General features: G+C 38.6%; 1 protein-coding gene across 5 annotated transcripts in view; it reads left to right on the top strand.

Moving 5' to 3' along the window:
* Window positions 1-1,127: 1,127 nt before the first annotated feature.
* The window catches only part of Xpac (DNA repair protein complementing XP-A cells homolog Xpac), a 30,914-nt gene continuing 16,376 nt past the window's right edge, over window positions 1,128-15,665 (top strand). For 2 of the 5 annotated variants that reach the window (XM_069328312.1, XM_045746283.2), the window contains exons 1-7: window positions 1,128-1,226; window positions 3,957-4,350; window positions 8,300-8,417; window positions 9,435-9,562; window positions 12,473-12,638; window positions 14,493-14,610; window positions 15,028-15,163. In XM_069328312.1, coding sequence (XP_069184413.1) covers window positions 3,977-4,350; window positions 8,300-8,417; window positions 9,435-9,562; window positions 12,473-12,638; window positions 14,493-14,610; window positions 15,028-15,163 — 1,040 coding nt within the window. In that variant the 5' untranslated portion in view covers window positions 1,128-1,226; window positions 3,957-3,976. The other 3 variants (XM_069328315.1, XM_045746282.2, XM_069328314.1) reach the window with 3 other exon arrangements.

Below are 15,665 nucleotides of genomic sequence, written 5' to 3'. Positions count from 1 at the left end.
AATGTATCAACCTTTTGCAGCTGACATTAACTGAAAAGATAGAAATAAATTAGTTTTAGTTGAAATTTGTCTACAAAGTAATGCCTCATGTTGACATGTTTTCTCAGTTTGTCTAATGATGCAGCTAATGCTAATGCCTTTTTAAAAGCTTTTACTTCTGCAGTTCAGAAATTAAAAGATGGATATGAGGCTTTTGCATCCCTGAGCAAAAAGAGAAAAATTTAATACAGATAGACCAGTTACCGCAATGGAAGTTTGTTACGTAATTTTGTTCTGTGCAGAATGAGGCTCAGTTCACTGAAGATTTGAAGACTGAACTGAACTCCGTGGTGTAGTGGTCAGACACTCGCCTGGCGTTCCGCGAGCGCTATGTCATGGGTTCGTATCCTGGCCGGGGAGGATTTACTGGGCGCAATTCCTTAACTGTAGCCTCTGTTTAACACAACAGTAAAATGTGTACTTGGTTGTAAAAACGATTCTTCGCGGCAGGGGATCGTATTCCAGGGACCATAGGATTAAGGACTTGCCCGAAACGCTACGCGTACTAGTGGCTGTACAAGAATGTAACAACTCTTGTATATATCTCAAAAAAAAAAAAAAAAAAAAAAAAAAAAATAGGATAGCAACACATTGCTGTGCATACTTATGCCTGTTAATAAACAAATTAAATTCTTCAGGTAAGGAATCTTATTCATTGACCCCATTTCTCCATTAATACCATTTTTGTTGTTGTTTTTTGAGATATATAAAAGAGTTGTTACATTCTTGTACAGCCACTAGTACGCGTAGCGTTTCGGGCAGGTCCCTGGAATACGATCCCCTGCCGCGAAGAATCGTTTTTACAACCAAGTACACATTTTACTGTTGTGTTAAACAGAGGCTACAGTTAAGGAATTGCGCCCAGTAAATCCTCCCCGGCCAGGATACGAACCCATGACAAAGCGCTCGCGGAACGCCACTAAACCAGAGACTGCCTAACTTAACTAAATCTGTCTCAAACGATATGCATCTTAGCAGCTTTGTAAGAATGTAGCACTCAAATCCCAATGTTTGTACTTTCACAACCCAATGTACCTTCTTGGATATAAATAATACAAAAATAGCATGAAATACAAAATTAAACATCCTTAGCATACAATACCACAATTAGGCTCGTAACCCAGATTGTTTACACAACATTGGTTTGGTCTACAGTTGTTTCATCAGTGTTCCTGCAGGTTGCTACGGTGAGCGGACAGACTCGAGTCAAAAGGGGGAACAATAGCAGCTGAAGCACCTGATAAAAAAGGCCTGGTTCAACCTTGACGATGGACATCTATTTTGCATGGGGACCACTGGAATACCTGACGAGATTTTACCCTCAACTCTCATCCCAGGAACGGTTGAGGGCTACAGGACTGACACTGAAAACCAGGCTTGACAGGGCGGAACTCATTGAAACTTTTGGAACACTGAACAGTTTGGAGGATGTTGATCCAGATAACTTCTTTAAAAGATCAGATATAACGCAAACAAGGAACAACGGTTTCAAGCTCAACATGTCAAGAGTTAAGGGGGAGGCATGATCACCGCCTATACAATTCTTAGAAGATTTGACAGGGTAGATAGACAAACTATTTAGTATGGTGGTTCGTACATCATATCTGATCTTAGAAGAAATGCCAACAGTTTTAGAAACGTTTTTTTGCTATACTTTGAATGTGGCCTCTGAAAATTCAGCTTGTTAGAAAACCAATGAAAATACCATCTACTTAGTTACTAATTTAGATATTGTTTATTCTTAGCTGGTGCTAGTTTTGTGAATTTTCGGTCATTTGTTTCCATCGTTTGGGGGAGTTCTTTAGGCGGTTCTTAAGGCTGCGATCTTGTTTGAAGCCAGTAGTGGTTAGCTTTGTTTTGCTGACTTCTGGGTGCTTTCCTGATGGGTGCCAAAAATGAATAACTTATTACATAAATGCCACTGCTCACTGCAGCTCTGTGAGGGGGCCAGGTTCTGGCTCTGGTCCCTGTAGGCCACAAGAACTCTGCAGCTGATGGGACCTAGTAGTATGGCATACTATCTGAGATAGTAGCTTCAGGGAGCTGACCCAGAATTTGGTATTTCATTATATTCAATTTAAATTTAAATTTCAGTTTACTTTGAAACTGTTCATTTAGTGTTTTACATACGGTATTTTCTTCTCTTTTTCCGTGAATCTGTTCCTCTTTTTCAATCTCTGAATATTATCCTTCACCTGCAGTTTACTTTTAATGAATTTATAGAATAGGTCTGGTTCTGTTTTAAATTTATCTGCTATACCTTAAAAATTGTTTCTACTCTCTTCTCGCTGCTGTGTAGTTGTTTGCTTCTTTGTATTGATAGTATGTTTGAGGGTTTGGCCCTTTCCTATACAGTAATGATTTCATTCATTTTTTTGTCTTTTGTTTGTTGACCATCTCTCAATTTATGTTGAACCAGACCAGTTTTCTAGTTCTTCATCTCGGTACCGTACTGGTATATATTTCCTTGTACGTTCATCGTATATCTCACAAAATTTGTCATTCATCTCATTTACTTCCTTTCCTAACAACAAATCCTTTCAATCAAATTCATTAAAGAACTTGCTAAGTTCCCCATAGTGTCCTCTCTTGAAATAAAGTTTGTAACTGATTTCCTTTCTCCAATCTCTTCTAAATTAAAATGCATTGGATATTTAATTTCCAAAAAAACATGGTCACATTTGTCTAATGGAGGAAGGTACTGAATGTCAAATATATCTACTTCTTTCCTGGAAGACACCAAATCCAGCATTAGTAGAGCATCACTTTCACTCATTCTTTTGGGTATTTTACATGTTGATACATGAAAACCTCTACGATGAGGTTTATGAATCAGCTGGTCCAAAAGTCCTCTGTTCTTGCTTCATAGGCTTTCCAGTCTATCAATTTTAAATTTAAGTAAAAAAAAGTATCAACAATAATTATATTTTTTTATTTGCTTTCTAACTCACTCTCATCATTATAAGGCCCTCTCTTTTGACATCTAGCTCTTCCCGAGTCCATGTGTTGCTTGCTGGTGGACTGCGTGCAATAATTGATTACAATATCAATCATTCTGACTGCAGAATGCCATTATGCTGACTTCTTAAGGATTGTCTAGTATTAATTCTCTTGCCTTTAGTCGTTCCTTCACCAGGATAGCAACACCTCCACCTTTTCTAATTTTTCTGACTTCTTATTGGTCTACTGATACAATCACGAGCCAGAACCTGACACAATGAGCAGTGCTCCATGATAAATTTGATGTAAATTTATTCATGTCAGCCACTACCAAGAGAAGGCACCCAGAAAGTCAGTGCAACCAAATAGACCATGGTTTGATTAGAAATGAGACCGCAGCCTCAAAACAGCCAAGAGAACTCCCCTCAACAATGTAAACAAATGATAAAAAATTCATGAAACTAGCGTGAGCTAGTTTGCCTCACTTCCCCCCTCGTTTGGGGGAGGAGGGAGGCAGGGCAGGTTAGCTGGCTGCTCCACCACCACTACTTATATTGATGTATTGGTGCTTGGTCGCCCTCTCAGTTCACTCTGGCTCTGGTCTCCTGCCATCAGCTAAGTGGTGTTTTGCCTTTGAGGCTTTTACTGTGCACAGTGGTACAGCCTGAGCCAGTAGTTTAGTGTTCTTGGAGCTGCATGTGCTCAGGATTTCCTTCCCTGTGCACTTCTTGAGTACTGTCCTTGCTCTGTCAGGGTTATCTTCATGCAGTGTGTATGTATATATAGATATTATGTCTGACAAAAGTATGCATAACACAAGTGTTAAGTATACTTTCACTAATGTGGTTAGTCTAGTTATTTGTGTATTATCATAATAGCAATACAATTCTAACATTGCAAACTAAGCAGTGTACAGTACAGTATATATGTAGAAGTAATTTTTCTTCACTGTATCCTAATACAGTAATTCATTTCAGAATTGCTTATTATGTGAGTGATGTCTAGCCAGCAAAAGAGAAGTATATTTGATGATTCAGATGAAGATGGGCCATGCAATGAGGAAGAAACAACAAAATCTCTTGAACAGAAAGTCAGCAGCTCCATCAAGAATCATTCCAAGAAGACAAAAGTGAAGGTTCATAAGGAAATTGCTGCTAAGATAAAAGAACACACAAATGAAGAGTATCATGCTATTGAAGAAAATGAACCACTCGAAGCAGAAAAAATAGGCAAGGATGCAGCAGGGGAGAGAACACCTGAAAAACTGGTATTGACTCCAGCACAGCGTGCCCTAATGGAGCAAAAGAGACAACAGGCACTTTTATTAAAAAGAGATAAGATAAACAGAAGAAATCCTTATGTTAATAATGAGTAAGACATTTTATTATTTTTTCTAACCCTTTGACTAACCAAGATATTTTGGCATGTCATACCAGGTATTTTGCTAAGACTTTACTAACCAGATATTTTCTTTGCCTTGAAAAATGGGATATTTTCTGAGGGGAGCCTCTTGTGGCTTCCTAAAACTATACACTGAGATGGTTCCCATCTACCAGGTCACATACTACCAAGCTTAGGCATACCAGAGACCAAAGAGCTTCCCTCTTTAATTCTGGCCCTGAAATGTCTAAGGTTTCCAGGTCGTGGCAAGGTTTAGTTCAAGATGTGGCTCGGCCATCTCATGGGGTTGCCCCTACCTGTCATATACCTATCAGTGATTCTGAGGATCAACGTCCTCATGACCTGGTTTCTGACCAGTCTTCCTGGTTGAAGAACTTGTCAACCAGGATTTATCAGGATAATCAACCATGCTGCGAGCATCCTGGTTGATTAGGTATCCTTTGAAGGTATTTATCAAGTTCTCTTTTTCAACAGTATGAGAGGTTGACCAGTTATGCTGTGTACATGTAGTGGGACAGTGTTGAAAGGTCTCTGGCTCTTTGATATTGAGTTTCTCTCTCAACATGCCTATTGCACCTTTCCTTTTCAGTGGGGTTATTTTGCACATCCTGCCATGCCTTCTGATATTTGTCTGTGCAGATTTGGAACCAGTCCTATTATTTTCCCTATCTAAATTATTATGTATCTCTCCCCCTACACTCTAGGGAACACAGATTTAACATTGTTAAGCAGTTCCAATAATTTAGATATTTTATTGAGTGGATTCTAGCAGTAAAAGATCTTTGTGTGCTCTCCAGGTCGGCAAATTCTTCTGCTTTGAATGGGGGATGTTAGTGTGCAATATTCCACTCTAGAGAGCACTAGTGCCTTAACCTTGCAACTGTGCATTGCAACCAGGGTTGTTTCATTGATGGTGTGCACAGCAGTCAGGATTGTTTTAGACCTATCAGAAAATTTAAAACTCCCATGCATACTAGGGGTTCACATTTTCTTCCTCAGGCTTCCAGTAACCATCCCCCATCTTAAAAAAAAATCCTGAGTCCCTCACTTTCCTTCTAGGGCCTTAGTAGGAAGATGAGGACCATGTATTGCACATCACCAACCAGTGTCTGAACATGCTGGGCAGCCATATGAATATGCAAACATGCTTTTAGTATATTTATACATATATATATACATGTGTATATTTTCAGAGTTATGCATAATGACCACCACCACCACCACCACCACTGACACATCAATATAACTTGTTAGAATGAAAAATATATAACGTTAGAAAGAATGAAATTAAATCTATAAAGTTATTCCTGAGCAGCACCTCTCCTCATTTTTACTGAAAAACACAACTTCTCCAAGCCACTACAGCTAAACCACAAGAGGTAGAGACTACTTGAATTTTTGTGCCTTCTGGATGCTAATTAACAATATCAACTGGAATTTATTTTCTTCATAACAATACTAGATACTAGTGTTACTAGTGTCAGGGGTAATACTAGTATCTAGACTACATCTCTGAAAGATATTTAGGGCCTGTGATAGTGTTTTTTTGCAATTGTTGGTAAATACAGAGTTCCAGGAGTCTGGGCCTGGTGCAGAGTGCATCTGCATGCTGTCTATAGCTGCCTCAAAAGTCTAGGCGGGGTTAGGTTGACATTTGATGTATGGTTCGAAGGTGGTGTCACATTCATAAAGAATTTGTTTTGATCATTGATCTTTAATGTGTTCAGGGGTTCACTTAAAACTGAACCATACTGTAGCTTCAGTATTTCACTCATTTCTTTGTTGTCATCTGGGAAAGTTCCATCAGCCTTGTGCAAGGGCTTAATGCAAGTTGTAGTTTTTGTTAAAAATTTTGTATAGGAGAAAAGTACTGTATTTTGAATTCCCCTTTGACTTGTGGCCTTTTGCTCTTTTTCACTCTCCTGGGTTTTGTGATCATTGCAACTTTAGCTCAGTTGTTTCTTTTTCTCTACATAACCTTCTTTGTCATTTTTGGGATAGTGGAGCATTTGAGATGTTCTGCAATTTGTTTTCTTCACCTATAGAGGGAATACTGTTCTTATTCCAGTTACCATCTTTCTCCTTAGCAGTAAGTGGCCTGCAAATATTTCTAGTGCTACTGTGTCTATTTTCTCAAGGCAGTGGTTTAAATTTTCATTATCTAGCTGTCTTTCCCAGCATGTTTCTGCTAGGTCTTGGTTTATTTGTTCCCAGTAAATCTGTTTCTTAAAATTGTTGATTTGATGTTCTCCAATATTTTCATGTACGCTTTCATATGCATATCTCTCACTATTTGTATGATGCATAGGGGGCTGTGTTTCATTTCCCTCTGGCCGGCTGAATCATCTTAGTCTCTCAGTAAGGTATTGGCATTTCTTTCCTTGCATTGGTTACCAGCTGCTGCTTTGGTCCTGTACGTATTTTTTGAGGTTCTATTTTTGTTGGCTTTTGCATTTGGTTGTCAAGTTTGGGAGCTTCTTGCTCTCCTTCTGAGGCATTACTTCTGTTCTTTTGGCCCTGTGGGCAAAATGTTTCTTCATTTGCATCCTTATTTACTGACAAAGAATGAGACAGTTGGATTCCAGAGGGGTTCATTGGTTGTTGATGCTTGGTTTGTCTGGCCGTTGTGTATCATTTGTTGTCTGGTTGCGGTGGTTCATCGCTGCCGAGGTAGATGTGATTTTTATCGACCTGGTTTTCTTGCTGCCTTGTTTCATGGATCATTTATCCTAGGTTGCCATAGTGTCATGAAATCTCACCAGCCTGCAGTCTACCCTCAGGTTCATGATATTAGTGAGTATGCAGCCTTGTCCATTATGTTTCTAACATGTTGTGGGCTGATATTCTGGCTCATGGGTTTGGAGGTTTAGCAGTGTCCTGGCAGGCTTGTTCTCTGGTTCCAAGTCCCAGTCATGCTTGTTCTTTGGTCAGTCTTCCAAGTCCCAGTCATGCTTGTGATGCCTGGGGGGGGTTTTCCCATCTTGGTACAGTAACTCATTTTTGTGAGTGTCGTTTTTGCTCCTCTCCTCCTTCCATGGTAAGTCCCATGTTTTCCTTCTCTGTTGTTAGTTAATTTCCGGGAGCCACTGTTCATCTCCAGAAAACCAACTTTGAACAAAATAAAATGCCTCTTTCTGATAGGGCCTCGAGGGCTCTCCAATTCCCTTTGCCCTACCAGATGCATTTGTAAACTCCCTCCTTATCTCTGGACTGAAGCCAAAATGGTGTGGAAACTGGAAGCTCCTGGTGATGTTGGTGACTGGTTGTATCTATGGGTGTATCTGAGTGAAGGATTTGCCCGTTTCAATGGTTTGCATTCTTTAAATCTTGCAGTTGTCTCTATTACCTTGCTTACTTTCTAGATTTTTTTTTTTTGTGAAGGTGGTGATTTTTTTTTCTTCATCTTGACTAAGCAGTATCTAATTTCATAATCTGAGTTCTTTAAACTAGTAATGAATACTTTTATTAATCAAATGTTTGTTAACTGTTACTTGCAATGAATTCAAAGTAAATTTGCAAAAGTTACATAATTTACTCTAAATATATATTAATATTTCCAATCATTGCTGCACTAGAATTCTACTGTAATATAAATAATATTGCACTATTTTTAACTTTGTTTCTTACTGAATATTCTTTTAAATAATTTAATGCAGTGCAGCCACATAAAAGAAAATTTGTATTTGTTACAGGCATCAAAGTACAGTATACTGAATAGTGATACATAGACAAATAGTCATAGGATTCAAATTTCTTATTGCAGTTAATTTACTTATACTTTGATTCAAATTATTACTAGTACTTAGTTAAAATTATGAATCTAAATTTGAATAAGAGACAATAAAAAGAATACTTACATGTATATTGTTTAGATTAGAATTTAAAAAGAAATTTGTCTAGTAGCAATTTTGCTTTTCAGTGAGAAGAAGGATACAACAAAAGTAGTGCGAATTAACAATACAAAATTGATTGATTCTGGAGGTGGCTTTTTCATTGAGGAAAATGAAGATGATCTCAGTGATGACATGCTGGCAGCAGTGAGTAATATTGCATATTTACTATATGATGAATTTGGGTAAATTCACTGGTCGCAGGATGCTGAAGAAAGTTATTGATGTTTGTGTTGGACTAAAAAATGAATATGCAGTATTAGGTTTATTACCAAAGTTATCATGTGAATAAAAAGAGGAAATATTGTCTGATATTCTTCAACTCTTCATCCAAGAATTCTGTCTAGTATTAATTCTAACAACCCGAAGAGCTCTTAGATACATAGAGGACAAAATTTATTGTTTCACATTGTATCTATGCCCTGAGAAATAATGAACATAAGATAAATTATTTGCAGGTTTTCTGTAAACACTAAACATTAGTGAAAAATCTTCCTTATGAATAAGTATATGTAAAAATGGCAAACATTAATAATTTTCAGTCTACAATAAATTTGATAGAGGTGACTTGATCATTAAGTTAAGGTAAAAATTCATCTGAATTTACATTTGTAGGCCAAATACATAAAATATCATCTCATTTTGTATAAACCACTTCATGAGGTTATCTTGAGATGATTTCGGTGCTTAGTGTCCCTGCGGCCTGGTCTTCGACCAACCCTCCTTTTTGTTACATATCCCCAGGAAGCAGCCCATAGCAGTTGTCTAACTCCCAGGTACCTATTTACTGCTAGGTGAACAGGAACATCAGGGTGAAAGAAACTCTGCCCCTTTGTTTCCGCCTCCACAGGGGATCAAACCCGGTGGAAAGGGGGGGGGGTGTTCTTGGGGGGGGGTTATTGGAATACTAGGTCTCCTGTGGTGTGTTAGAGATTCGTTGCTTGCTTAACTGGACACCCTTTTCATACAAACCCACCAACCAAACAACATTATTCTGACATATTACAAATGCATATTAGCATACTATAGTTGGATCTTTCAAGTAAGTGGTGTCATTATGTAACACCTTTGACCGTATGTATTTAGTATTATGTGTATTTTCTTTATAAATAATTATCCAAGGTTATAATTAGTACTTCATAATATCAAATATCATTACTGCAGATGAAGGTGGTGACAGAGCCTGCACCCTTGTTTGAGGAGGACCGACCCCACTGCCTGGAATGTGATCAACAGTTCAATAATTCTTTCCTCTTTCAAAACTTTGATCACCCAACATGTGATCAATGCAGGTGAGGTCATACTATAGTGAAATGCAAGTACAGTGCAATGGACTATACAGGACCAACTCAGATTTGTTGGAGAGAGAGATTCATTGCAACCAGAGACGCCTTCAGGAAGCATTTGTGTGATGCAATTTTTCTGAGGGGGGAGCCCCTACGGCTCCCTGGAGCTTATCGGGCTAATGTATTTTATATTTGACCGGGACATTAGCTATGGAGTTCAGACGTACCAGGGACCATGAGCCAGAACCTGGCCCCTTCAGAGAGGTTTCAGGGAACAGTGGCTCTGAAAACCCCCCCCCTGTGGTTGGGGGGGTTTTCCTTATCTGCCATCGACTTGGGTTAGGCACCCAGAAAGGTAGGCATAACAAAACAAACCCCACATGGTAAGAAACTAACAACAAAACCCGAACAGAGAGGTAGAACTCCCTTCAATCCCAAGGAAACAAGCAAATGTAACACACTACTGCCACATGGTTCATCTGCACAGCCCTCCCCTCCCCAAGAGGGGAAGGGGGGAGCCCCAGACCTCACCACGCCGGCTCCATAGCACTCCAGTTCGTAAGCTAATGTCAACCGGGACAGACGATTCTCTGGCCTCAATTTCCTAGGCGGTATTTGCCTCCGTGGCGCTCACTACTGTGTTTTTGTGTTGTGTGGTGGCCAGGTGTTCCTCATCAGTACCAGGGCTGTATGCACTTAGGGGCTTCCTTCCCTAAGCGTCCTGTGAGTACTGCCCCTGGGTGTCAGGGTTATCTTCCCTGGGGGAGTTTGGGACCCATTCCTGTGGGGGTTCTTGCTGCTCGGCATTTGCTTCGCCCTTGGGACCAGCTAGGGCCCTTATTTGGCCTTGGGTAGGGACTGGTATCGTGCTGGTTGGGGTATCAAGGTATTGCGCGACCTGCTACGTACACAGCGACCGGTTCCTGTTGCCTCTGGGGACGGTGTACTTTTGTGGGATTTTTCTTTTCTTTTTATTTTCATTTGCCTGGTGGGGGTTTGCCTAGTATGGCTATAGTTCCACTGATATTGTTTGGTGGCCCTCTGCTAGGCCCCTGTGATTGTACACGTTGCAGGGGTTTTCAGTGTTAGCATCTACCCCTTGTTAGATTTGGGTGTTAACCGGTTAGCGACACCTTAATTACATTCCTGTAGTCGTCACCCTACAGGCCCTGGAAAACCCTGTCGGGGCTCGGTGGACCAGTGGATGTGTCTTCCGAGTTCCAACTTGTCTTGTGCGGGTTCGTTGGTTGCTATGCCCTTGTCGCAGGGTGACAACACACTAGGTTGGTTTTCCACCCGGATGGCCTGGGTGGGATATCTACAAATATAATTAAAACCGTGATTGAAACCATGTTAAGAGTTACTTTTGGAACCCCACTCAATCTCAAGAATGACAAAGAAAGCTATGTAGAGAAATAAAATGATTGAACTAAAGGTACAAGAATTATATAAAATCCAGGAAAGGCAGAGAGAGCAAAAGGCCATCAGCGAAATAGAGAGAAATCCACGAAATGAGCGAAATACTGAGGCAACAGTATGATTCTGTTTTCAATGAGCCCTTAAACACATTGAAGATTGATAACCCAAATGAATTCTTCATGAATGTGATGGCAACATGAAATCATCTTTCAGATGTCACCCTAACTCCACTTGATTTTGAAATAGCCATAGACCATATGTCTATGCACTCTGCATCAAGCCCTAATTCCTGGAATTCCATACTCATCGAAAACTGTAAAAAACAACTATTGCAGGCCCTGTATATTTTTTTTGCAGACAGAGCTTAGATACTAGTGTTAGCCATGACATATTAAAAAAAGCAGACAATGCACCATTCCATAAAGGAACTAATAAAGCAGAGGCAAAAGCCTTTAGGTCGATAGCACTAACATCACACACAAAAATCTTTGAAAGAGTGAAAAGAAATTAGATCACAAAACACATGGAATCCCAGCATCTACATGGTTTAGGAACAGGGTAATCTTGCCTATTACAATTACTGAACCACTATGACATGGCCTTAGATACCATGGAAGACAGACAAAACGCTGACATAATGTACAAAGATTTTGCAAAAGCCTTTGACAAATGTAACATGGTGTTATTTTGCACAAAATGCGTTCAAAAGGAATCGTCTGAAAAATAGGAAGATGTATCTACAATTTCCTAACTTAACAGAACCCGATGTGTACAGTATTAGTCAACAAAGTAAAATCTGGACAATCAACCATGAAGAACTCAGTCCCCCAGGGTACTGTGCTTGCTCCAGTACTCTTTCTCATCCTCATATCAAACATAGACAAGGACAGAAACTATAGTACCATATCATCATTTGCAGATGACACTAGGATTTTTGAGAGTAGACAACATAGAAGACACAGCATACCTCCAAACTGATGTTTTCTGATTGGCAGAAAATATGTTTTTTAATGAAAATAAGTTCCAGCTCCTGTGCTATGGGAAAAAATTAAAATATAAAAACGAAAACCATGTACAAAACAGTCAAATCATACCACAGAACGTAAAATCAGATGGAAATTTAGCGTTTCATTACATTTAACACTGTTTTTTTGGGAGTCCTTAACATAAATTAAGAATACTGTATCAATGAATCCATGACCAAGCCTTGGTGAACTTTGTTTGCTGTATCGTTGCAGTCAGACATCTCTTCTCCAACTGTGATTCTATTTCCTGTTTTTTAGATATTTCTGTATCCAGTTTAGTATTGAAATTCATGATCTGTGTGTTTACAGATAATTTTTTTTCACCCTAGATGCTTTACAAATTGCTCCTTGATTATTTTCCCCAGTACTTTTTCTTGGATACATGTCAGTATAATTGGGCTGTAGTTTAGGGCCACTCAAAATACTTAGTCTATGTTGGGTTACTGGGGCTTTAATTACTATAATTTTCCAGAGATACAGATGACAAACATTGTCTGATTACTAAGACTGATGCCAAAAATGAATATTTGCTGAAGGATGTCGACTTTGATCAGCGAAAGCCACCTTTGAAATTTATTGTGAGAAAAAATCCCCACAATTCAAGATGGGGTGACATGAAGCTGTATCTAAAACTTCAGGTCAGTATCTGTGAAATCTATCCATCAGTCTGAGCAGTTACTTGATCTAGTTCAGAAATTATATTTTTCTTAGCACTATGTTGGAAAGAGTGCTAAACTCTTTGAGTGCATAAAGTGATAGGATTGATTCAACAAAGACATAAAATGTGATAAGAGACTTACTCAAGTCCATGTTTCTAGAAAAAGTTTTCTTATGTAATGTTTGACCAAGTCCTTTGATCTTAAAAGCAGGCCTCTGAACATAGTAAATGCTGCTAGCAGTTGGTAATAGAATCAAATGTCACTGCATGCAGTAGTACTATAAATAGCTAAATATGCTCTTTCAAACCCAGACACATGGCTGGTTTGCAATATCCTTGCCCCTCTAGAGTTATCATTGCACGGTTCAAGTTTCTTCCTTTTATGAGCCGACTTCTTTAGTCATTTTGCTTCTTCATAATGAATGAATTTGTTTCTCACTGCAATTCCTGTTAATGGGGAGTGTTTGTAATTTTTTGTATATTTGTGTGGCTATCATGCCTAGCTCTGCCCCTATGTGGATTATTTTTATTTTGTGGCTGCATATGCCTTTCCTCGATGAGTACAGTACGTCAGCTAAGATGAACAAATTCCTGTTTGCCTAGCCTTCCTCCTCATCTGCAGAGGGTTCAGGCAGTCAGTCTTCTTTTTCCCCAAGAATGGAGGATTTGGTTAGGTTCGTGTATTTGGCAGGTTCCTCCATACACTGTTGTATTTTCAACCGTAGCTGTATTATATTTGTGAGATGTATTTTCTCCTTCATGGGTAAATAGCTTGAGTGAGCTACAAGGGGGCTCCCCCAAAAAAAAACTAGCATTGAATGTAATGAAATGTCAAATTCTGGGCGAGCAGATTCTGGTGGTTCCATGATTCCCTTCTTCCTTTCCATGTTGTTGGGTAGGAGTGTGTGGGCACCTTTCCCTCCAAATGAGTGTGGGAGGTAAGGTGAACTAGAACATGCTACTTTTTGGAGATTCGATCATTTGTATACATTTCCGGTATGGGTTCCAGGTAATACAGTCGGGTTCATTCTCGACTCAATCGAGAATTCCGGGTTTGAATCTCTGGCAGGACAGAAAAATAGTTAGGCACGTTTCCTATTACCTAATGCACTTGTTCACCTAGAAGTAAATTGATACCTAGGAGTTAGTCAGCTTGTTGTGGGGTTGCATCCTGGGAAAGGTCAGTAATTTGACCCTATGGGGGGGAAAGAGTGGCAAGGGTGTGGAGCTAACTAGCAGTTAGATCTGGACAATGAGGGTCTGTACATTGTTCAAGTCTGTACAACTGTTCAAGCAGTTGCTCTTCTTGTTGTGCAATACCTTTCAGGTGGTTTTTCCCATTGGTTAGAATGGTAGTCTAGTAACTCCCAGACTTTCCTTGTCTTCAATGGAGCTAGATTTTGGGACAGGTCTTACATAAGTGCTCGTGATTCAATTGAGTCTAGTGTGGTATCTGGGTTTGGATAGCTCCTGGTAGGTAGTCTGGGAGGATGTAGAGGATAACTCTCCCTGAAAACATATTCACAAATGTCCTATATTAGATGACAACTAAATTCTAAAATTTAAGCCAGTACAGTATTGTTAAATTTTAATTTTAATGAGCTTGTGTTTATTAGAGATTATGTGATCTATTTCTTAATTTTTCTAATTCTGTTTGTGCTTATGTACACTTATAATTCAAAAGTATTTGCAGTTACTGTACCATCATTTCTTACAAATGCATTAAAAATCAAAACAAATAGAATTGATAACTTGAGCAGATTTTGTTAACCTGTATTGAGACATTTGAATTTATGTAAATAAGCTAGCAGTATATAATGATGAATCTTTACAGGTCGAAAAAAGAGCTCTAGAGGTATGGGAATCTGAGGAAGCATTAGAAGAAGCCTTAGAAAAGAAGGATAAGCAACGCGAATCAAATAAGCAAAAGAAGTATAATAAAAAGATGAAAGGTATGGTTAAATGAAGCATTTTTCTTCCCCTAAGTAGTCTTATTTTTCAATTATTGTATTTGATATGTAATAGTATTGTAAAGCTAAAATCTTTGTTTAATATTTAGCTATCAGGTTGTGTTTTAGGGAGCTCATGAGTTTTATTTTATCAGAATATTAAAAATAGATAAAAAATATTAACTTGTGATTTATGCTGGTGCCACTGTACTAAATGTAACCTTTCCAGCTTCACTGGAAGTTTTGATCAGTTTTATAGTTTTGACTACTGTATTTGCCAATTTTTCATATTAATTATTGTTCCATTAAAGATAATGAAATCTTTTAAAATGCCATTATACTGTACTGTACATTAATTTGTTTACTGTAGATTAATCTGATGTGGAACTATATAGTAATTATTTGAGTTTGCAATTACAGAACTGAGGATGAGTGTAAGAAGCAGCTTATACACTCGTGCCTCAAAAACTCACGAACATGAATATGGTGAAGAAGTTTATCTTTCTGATGAAGATGAGTATTCCCGCACGTGCACTACCTGTGGGCACTCGTACACGTATGATAAATTGTAGTTTGAATATTTTGTGACTTTCCTTCAATTTCCTGCAAACTTGTGTGACAAGCTGAGGTAATATTTACACTTCAAGTATTTTGCTCATTTCTAATATAAATTTACATTTGTTTTCCTTAGTCATCCCCAGTTTACCAATTGGCTCTCAACTTTCATTTTATTTAAACTGCCATCCACATTTCCAAGCCATACACACTTTACTTCCCATTACCTGTATAGTAAGCATATTTAAAACTCAGGTATTTAATCTATAGATTTAATTTGTTGCATTCTAGTTTGATCCCATTATAATATATATTTTTTAAAGAGCTTATTGTTACCTAATTTTGTACAGAATTTTTCACAATAAGGAATCATTTTTAAATTCTCACTTGTGAGTTACACCACACTGTTGCTGCCTGTGGCAAGATAGTACTGGTTCCCAGGGTATGGTATGGAACACACAAGACAGGTCAACATTTCATACCAGCACAGCAAGGATGTATTC

The sequence above is a fragment of the Procambarus clarkii genome, chromosome 21, assembly GCF_040958095.1.
Source record: "Procambarus clarkii isolate CNS0578487 chromosome 21, FALCON_Pclarkii_2.0, whole genome shotgun sequence".
NCBI classification, from domain to species: Eukaryota; Metazoa; Arthropoda; class Malacostraca; order Decapoda; family Cambaridae; genus Procambarus; species Procambarus clarkii.
The sequence above is the reverse complement of the archived record's forward strand: the minus strand, read 5'-3'. Positions and strand labels throughout refer to the sequence as shown.